The sequence below is a fragment of the Primulina huaijiensis genome, chromosome 2, assembly GCF_012295235.1.
Source record: "Primulina huaijiensis isolate GDHJ02 chromosome 2, ASM1229523v2, whole genome shotgun sequence".
NCBI lineage: Eukaryota > Viridiplantae > Streptophyta > Magnoliopsida > Lamiales > Gesneriaceae > Primulina > Primulina huaijiensis.
In genome coordinates this window covers 31,319,787-31,328,215 of record NC_133307.1, presented here as the reverse complement: position 1 = coordinate 31,328,215, position 8,429 = coordinate 31,319,787, and the positions used below count along the sequence as shown (strand labels likewise).

At 37.4% G+C, this 8,429-nt stretch overlaps 2 protein-coding genes across 2 annotated transcripts; both read right to left on the bottom strand.

Annotated features, from left to right (window-relative positions):
* Nucleotide 1: 1 nt before the first annotated feature.
* Nucleotides 2-2,615, bottom strand: LOC140971651 (uncharacterized). The gene is made up of 4 exons (XM_073434012.1): nt 2,317-2,615; nt 1,467-1,644; nt 632-882; nt 2-102 (listed from the first exon to the last, which is right to left on the bottom strand). Exons 1-3 carry the CDS (start codon nt 2,533-2,535, stop codon nt 647-649), a joined length of 633 nt encoding a protein of 210 aa, XP_073290113.1. The 5' UTR covers nt 2,536-2,615; the 3' UTR covers nt 2-102; nt 632-646.
* On the bottom strand, nt 2,328-7,383 carry LOC140971650 (uncharacterized). The gene is made up of 5 exons (XM_073434011.1): nt 6,410-7,383; nt 5,846-6,208; nt 3,729-5,717; nt 3,272-3,644; nt 2,328-3,139 (listed from the first exon to the last, which is right to left on the bottom strand). The coding sequence occupies exons 1-5, from the start codon at nt 7,332-7,334 to the stop codon at nt 3,070-3,072; spliced, it is 3,720 nt and encodes a 1,239-aa protein (XP_073290112.1). The 5' UTR covers nt 7,335-7,383; the 3' UTR covers nt 2,328-3,069.
* Nucleotides 7,384-8,429: the final 1,046 nt, after the last annotated feature.

Here is an 8,429-nt window from a genome sequence, read left to right as displayed (position 1 = left end):
CATACCATTGATTTCCTTCAGTGCTGCCACGACGTCTGCTGGATTAGAGAAACTAACAAATCCATAACCCTTGGTCTTGCCAGTCCTCTTGTCCCTAACAACCTGCTTCATTATTAGCCCACCTTGATTTTGAGTAATATATTAGAAATGTAAGCCAAGTGAAAGGCAAACTCCCAAAAGGGAACGAACGCACACTAATGTGTAAAGCGTGAACATAAAATATCTCTAGTAAAATTCGGGGTAGCACTGAACAACAGAAGATCCTGTCAGGTCTATTTGTTATGACCTTAGAGTATTCAATATAGACCGATGACTGATGAACTTTGCGATAAAGAGCATATGCTTAGGTCATGGTTTAGAGAGAAAAAGGCAGAACTGAAAATCTTGCAACATCAAGAATATTTCAACCACTAAAGTTGGTCTACCTATCCCCCCTTCTATAAACAGGTGAAATTACCATCAAACATCAAGAACATACAAATCACATTACTAAACTGCAGTCATGTTGGGCAATTGTCGCAACGTTTTATTGCAACAGCAAACATGTTAATTTGATTGTTAACCAATCTGCTCTCGAAGATTGAAAGCACCATGACAAGCACATCATAGTATAAACCAAAGAGAATTCTACCTCGCTGAATACGAGTCAAAGGAGGGCTCTGCACTTTAACTTAACGTCTGAAGAGAGCATGCAATACTCATGTACCAATCGTGACAGGAGTAAGAGAAGTAACATTAGATTATGAACAAAAAAGGGACAACTTAAGACAGCAGAAAAACTTACTCTGGCCATATTTAAGGAAGGAAGTCTTGTAAATACTTTCGATAAAACGTCATCATTCACCTCATTTCCAAGATCACCACAAAATAAACGATAATCATCTGCAAGTTACAAATATCAAGAGTTGAGTTGCTTCCTGCAATTTTCGCTACAGAACGGAAAAAAGGACAAGAGTAGATGTAAAAAACAAATACTGAAAACAATTAAATGTGATCAAGTCGAAACGATTTCTTTATGCAATACGAGCCAAGTTGACAAGCAGATTCAATTCAAGTATGAGCTTTGGAGTTTTTCTGATCTCAATTTCGAGTTAACAAGCAAGTCAATCTCGAGCACAGGAGTCACAATTCAAATGCTCACAAAATTTCATTATTTTTATCATTTTGGCAACGTTTACATATGGTCTTGAGGTAAATTAATCAATGAAGGAATAAATATGCACACTGGACCTTAAAATACATATACATAACTACTTTTCCAGAATGCAGACAAGTTGTGGTCGTTTACCCATTGCCTGAAATCCTGCATACCTGTTTAACCCAAAAATACATAAAGGAAAAAAAAAACTAAGAGCAAACACTACTCAGGAGCGAAATGGCGAGGAGTAAACAATAACTCAGTCCTGACCTGTCCATGAAATAAGAAAATAATACCATAAAAAACATAGAGGACGGAAAATTCATACTTTCGGGCCACTCTGCAAGAGTTGGATCCTCCCAAGCCTGCCCTGCAGCTTTCCGGGGGATTGCTTTTTTCTTGGTGTCTGCTTTGTGCTCAATCTCGCTGCTAGCAAGTGCAGCCTTCACACTCTCAAGTGCTTCTGGCGTTATTGTCTGTGCATCTCTCTGAAACAACTGTTGCGCCTGCAAACAACCACACAAGTTAAGGAAAAAATTGTCAATAAAATAAATGCAAATAAGTACAAGTCGACATAGTAAGCAAAGTCTACAGTGTAGCGTCATAAAAACACATCAGAATGGTAATCAAACATATAAGATGAGTTCTCCCATCAAAGATGATGTCTTCATTAGGGCTTTCTATCACTGATACAATATAATCGTACAGGGATTCAAAAGCACCTTGTTTTGTGCAGTTGGAGAGATTCACGACCTAAAAAAAGGTAAGACCATAATATTTGGGATGACTCCTTATGCTGTCATGGTGTTAGTAGCGTATATACAAGATGTTGACTCTGAACAAATCCCTGTTCAAGCACATGTATCCGAAGCATTTAGAGCATGCTAAACGCTTGAACTAAAAAATAGCTCACGAACTCCGAAAAAGGGTAAACCCACAATATTTAAGATCACTCTTTGTGCTGCAATTATGTTTTTTGCATCAATACAAGTTCAAAAATTTTAACTTTAAATAAATCCCTGTTCGAGCACATGCATCCGAAGCATTTAGGGCATGCTAAAAAATATTCAGGAATTAAAATACATCAACAATCCTGAAATTTCCATTGACAAATTAAAAAGAAGCTGCAAAATGTAAATTCAGGATTAAATCAAATGGAATGAAAGAAACAAAATTGCCTGTTGATATTGCGGCAAAGAGTAGACCGATGGAGGAGCGGGATACACGGGGAGCTGAACCGACTGAATAGCTGGCGGAGGTGCAGCTCCGATATACGAAACGGGAGGCGTCTGTTGGAGATGAAAGGGTGTGGGGAAGTAGGAAGCGGTGGATGCCGTGTATGTGTATTGCGAGCTTGATGAAGGTTCGGCTCCGGTGGTCGTCGGCATCGAAGCCATCGCAATCCCTAGTCGAACGGGAATTCCACAGAAACGACGTAGCTTTAACTGACTTTGATTTTGAAGAAGAGAGAGAGTTAATATTAAAAAAAAAATTGTAGGATCCATATCCAAAAGCCCGCCCGGCCCATATAATCTTCGATATTGGATTTTCTAAACTCACATTTAAACTTTGATTCTATTTGCATATTCAATTTATTATAATTTACTGGTACTAAATAAATAATTGAATTGAAGGGAATGAATGTCTGCATTTTAAATAAAATACACACAAATAGATTTTTAATTATTACAATACATTCAACCGTGATCAAAATAATTAATTCAATCTCAACCTTACAATTAATATACATTTCTCAAAAAAAAAATTCAATTATATCATAACAACATCGTATGTATGCACTTATATTATACATAAAAGTGAAGTGTACGTAACACAAAAAATCGAGTGATCACTTATTGCACTTCCTAGCTCTCCAACACCAAATGTAAAAAAAATAAAAAAAATTTACATGTGGTTTTTATAAAACATATTTAGTCTTCCTCATGCACATTTGGCCTCTCTCTCAATTTTCTCAGCCGACCCATGTCTTGTAGTGACCTTCTGCATCAGACCAGAAACAAAAAGGGTGAAATTAGTTGGTATCAAGTATCAACAAACACTTCAAGCAAATATTATATATTCGAAAAAAACCACATATCCAAATAATTTGGTTGTAAAACTTCAGGTCCATACATTTTTCTGTCTGTGGACTTATAAGTGGAAGTTGCTAGAAACACGGTTCTAATCTGTTCTAGTCTAGTGGAAACTTCCCTGATTCCGATCCTGGCTGAAGGTGAAATGGCCAAACAACTCATTGCCAAACCAAGAACAGAAGACACACATTGCTCCATTGCAGAGAAATCCTGGTCTTCTGGTTTAAGCAAATTGGTATCCACAACTTCGAGTATTGTGTTCTTCTGTAGTGAGATGTTCACCCAATCTTTCAAGCTCGTTTCCTCGTTAAACATTTCATCTGTCGGCTTTTTTCTTGTGAAAGTCTCCAACAGCACTATACCAAAACTATACACATCACCGCTGGTGGATACTATTCCTTGAGTACCATATTCTGCTTGAACAATTGGAGAGCTTAAAGATATGTTCAGATTCAACATTTTGAAGTGGGATTATATGTAGTGCAGAAAATTTTTACCTGGTGCCATGTATCCGATTGTTGCCAGGGTTTTGGTTTGAGCCATTAACTCTCCTTGGTCAAAGAGTTTGGCGATACCAAAATCACTAATGTGGGCAGTCATATCATCATCCAACAATATGTTGCTAGGCTTTAAATCACAGTGAATGATAACTGATGTGTGGCCAAGATGAAGATATTCCAAGGCTGACGCAACATCCATTGCTATGTTCAACCTTTGTAACAAATCCAACCAACAAAACTCCTGGGAATAAAGCCAATCATGAAGGCTCCCGCCATGCATGTACTCTAAAACCAAAGCTTTGAAATCTCTATAACTGCAGCATCCAATGATTTTAACTAAGTTCCTATGGCGAATTTTGCTAAGAACTTCACCTTCTGTCTTGAAGCTCTTGGCTATTCTGTCTGAGTGCAAACTGAAAACTTTAACAGCAATTACTGAGCCATCCGAAAGCACTCCTCTGAATACTGAACCAAAACTTCCACTTCCGAGTAATTTGCTCTCATGAAAGTCATCTGTTGCTTGTAAAAGCTCTTGATAAGAAATTCCACCCCATGAATCAATTAATGCGCTTTCACACTCTGGTGTGCCTCTGTTCGATTTTCTTCTCCTAATTAGTATAACAATCAAAGCCACTATCAAGATTGCTGATATACATGGGGGTATAACATACTTCATCAGCTTGACAGTATTATTCGACCTTGTTTTTCCTTGACAAGTTGGAACTTGTAAACGAGTTTCACCACATAGACCGGAGTTCTTAAGGAATGATTGAGCAGTGAAGTTTGCAAAGTTTCCTCCGGTGGGAATTGGCCCTTCTAGTCTATTGTAAGACACATTGAAGTATCTCAAGAATTTGAGTTCTGCTAGTGATATTGGAATGAATCCAGACAAATTATTGAAGGAGAGATCTAAGGATTCCAAACCTTTTAGATTTCCAATTGACCCCGGAATAGATCCTTCTAATATGTTTTGCGCCAAAGAAAGGAAAGATAAGGATTCTTGATCGCCAATATTACTAGGGATCTCACCTGAGAACTGATTCCATGATAAGTCTAATTCTCTGATAACCTTAAGATTTCCAACAGCAGGTGGCAAGGAGCCGTTAAGAATGTTTGTCGACAAGTTTAAGGCCGAGAGGTCATTCAGGTTCCACAAGTTAAAGGGTACACGGGATTCAAATTTGTTGGAGTCTAAATATAATCTTCTCATGGATTTGAGCTCACCAAAGCATTCAGGAATCGGGCCAATCAGCATATTGTTACTCAGGTACAAATCCCCCAAATTTCTTAACTGACAAAGGTCACTGGGGATGTATCCTTCAAGCTTATTGTATTCAAGATATACACGCACGAGTCCTGTTAATTTCCCTAATGTTCTTGGGATGAATCCTGTCAACTCATTGCTATCCAAGTATAAATCTCTCAAGCTAGTCAAGTTTCCTATCTCTTGAGGAATGGACCCTTTAATTCTGCATCCAAATGCCCTGAAGACCTGGAGAGAATCCGAGAAATTTCCGATTGAGGCTGGGAGGATTCCATCGAGCTGATTTAATGATACTTCTACTGACTCCAGCTGTCGACAATTTGTTAATGAAGATAAGAATCTCATTTCTTGATTGTAGTGTTCTCCTGTAAGATTATTCTCTCCCATCAAAAGGCGGCGTAAGAGTTTTAGATTACTAAAATCAGGTATTGGGCCTGAAAATGAGTTGGTACCCACGTCCAAGTTATTAAGGTTAGAAGCATTGCTTATAGAGCTTGGAATTACCCCACTGAATCTGTTGTTAGACAAATAAATCTCTTCAAGACTAGGAAGCCAAAGTCCCATTGTTGATGGAAGACGGCCTGAAAAACTATTGTTAGAAAGTGACATCATTTCTAATGTTGAAATATTGAACATGGAGGATGGGATAGATCCGGATAATTCATTGTAAGCGACATTTAATTTCACAAGATTAAGGTTCGCAAGCTCCGATGGCAATCCACCTGTCAAAATTCAAGAACTTTTAGCCACTCGTGGGAAATTATCATCAAGAACCGAAGTGTATTTTGTCACCATATGAATGAAATCATTAAAAAAGAAGTCAATATCAAATCTTCTCTGTAAAACACACCTTTAAAGTTGTTATAAGGTAGATAAAGATTTTGCAGCCCTGTGAGATTTCCAACTCCTCTAGGTATCTCACCTGTGAAGCTGTTCAGGGACAATGATAAGAAGGAAAGCCTTTTACATCCCCACAAGTGATACAAAATTCGTCCTGTTAGATTATTAGAATAGAGCGACAGTACTTCCAGGTTTGGTAGATTAAAATACATGTCAACCGGCAGGCTTCCAGATAAACTGTTGTTGGCTAGATCAAGCGATATCATCGAAGACATGTTGAAGATAAAAGATGGAATCTTCCCTGTTAGAGAGGCTCCCCGCATGCTCAATAACTCTAAACGTGTAAGATTTCCAAGTTCTGAAGGAATTTCGCCTGGAGTGCAATCAAAATTCAGATACAAGGATTCTTGTAAATGAAGGCCATCATATATTAAGATTATTTACCACCATGATTCTGATTTTCATGTAAATCAAGTAAAGAAATAATACAAAAACGACACTTGAACAGAAGCATTAACCACTTTCTTATCAATCATATAACATGTTTTTGGTTCAAACAGAAAAAGATACGCACCGGCCTGGAAATCATTTATCCCAAGATACAGATTTTGGAGTTTTGTTAGACTCCCGATTGAACTCGTTATGCTGCCACTGAAATGATTAAAAGATAAGGACAACACTTGGAGCTCCTCACACTTGTATATATTGTATGGAATTTCTCCATGAAGCTGATTACTAGAGAGATGGAGTCGTTTGAGTTTCAACATATTATCACACATATCCGGTGGAAGACTACCTGACAGGTTATTGCCAGTAAGATCAATGGATGCAAGTGAAGACATGTTAAAGATACCGTGTGGTATCACACCCGTAATGGCGTTATACTTGAGATCGAGTGTTTCCAAAGAAGAAATATTGCCGATTTCTAGTGGGATATTCCCATCTAGAAAATTGTACGCCATTCCTAACATCCTTAGCTTTGAGTTGTTGAATAATGATGTTGGGATGCTGCCAGAGAATTTGTTTCTGCCCAGAAATATTACCTCGAGTCTTGGTAAGGTTCCAAACCATGATGGGATTTCTCCTGTGAATGCGTTGGAATCTAAATTGATCACCTCTAATCTGCGCAAATTAGACAGCTCGGGTGGGATGGAGTCTGTGAAATTGTTCAAGCTGAGGTCTAAAGAAGCCAGAAACGTCAAGTTTCCAAGATTCGGAGCAAGGATTGCACCCAAACTAAAACCCGAAAAATTTAAAGATGTGACTCGTTGATTCCTGGTGTCGGTGTCGCAAGACACACCAATCCAGCTGCAAACGGATGCGTCACTGGACCAGTTTCTGGCCAAGACTTGATAGGGGTCCAAAGTGATTGAGTTTTTAAAAGCAACAAGTGCGTTCTGGTCAGTGGTTAAGTTAAAATCTACTTCAGCAGAGCAAATTGTGATCTTGTACAGAAAAAGTAATGCTGTGGTTGCGGCGAAGAAGACTGATTTCGTCATGAATTTTTGTTGACGAAGTTTATGGGAAGACTTGAGTATATATCTACCAAGACTTCTCAGCAAAACGATCGAAATATTAATTTCAGTATGTATACGGTGGTTGAGTAAGGTGGGAGGTTGGGACAAATATATTAATAGAGGAAATAAATCCACCGGGGGACCACAGTCTTTGGACAATGTCACAAATCTTGAACTTTGTTCACCCGGTTACCTTGTGGCTCGATTTTTCTTCTTGTTTTTTTTCCCAGACTAAAATTAAACATAATTCATTCACTTTCCGAATCGAGATATGCGAGTTGTTGTCTCAAATGTGTGTCCGAGTAAATGGAGTAGGCAAGCGTGTGGCTAATGATCAGGAATTCGATTCTTTCTATTAACACAAGGGGTTTGGCTAATATGGTGTGTATGTTATTGTATTAGTTTGAGGATTTACCTAGTGCACACCAAAAAATAGCGACATCGAGTTCTCACGTCTTAAAAAAATATGCGAGTTGGTTTGTGCAAAAATCAAATTTTTTTATAATTTTTAAAACTTAGTGGTATTCACGGGAAATTTAGGGTCCGATTCCAACAAGTGTCACTAGTCCAGACGCAGATTTCGAAATTACCCCGAGCATGAAATCACGAATAATACAGTTAGAAGGGGGCCGGGAGGGTGTCCCGGCGTAGCTCCTCTGACGCTTAAGTCAGATACTGAGGATATAAGNATATATAATCTAATATCTAATCTAATATCTAATACTATTATAAATATATGAGTTTGAATTGTGAGCTTACTATTTTACCTTTTCACTTACTATTTTACCCTTTCATTTATTTTACAGTTTGTATATTCATGAGGTTCTTTAAGTCATTTTCTATGTTAGTTTAATATGATCATTAATATTGTACTTAATTCAATCAAAATAGTTATTAATTTGATTTTACTTTAAATTTAATTTAATTACATGTTACATAATTAAAAAAAATTAATATTACTTACATCTATTTTACTATTATGAATATATGATTTTCATTATTAAACTTACTATTTTACCATTTTGTTTGTTTTATAATTTGTCATGTTCATTAGTTTCTTTAATGTTGATTATGTTG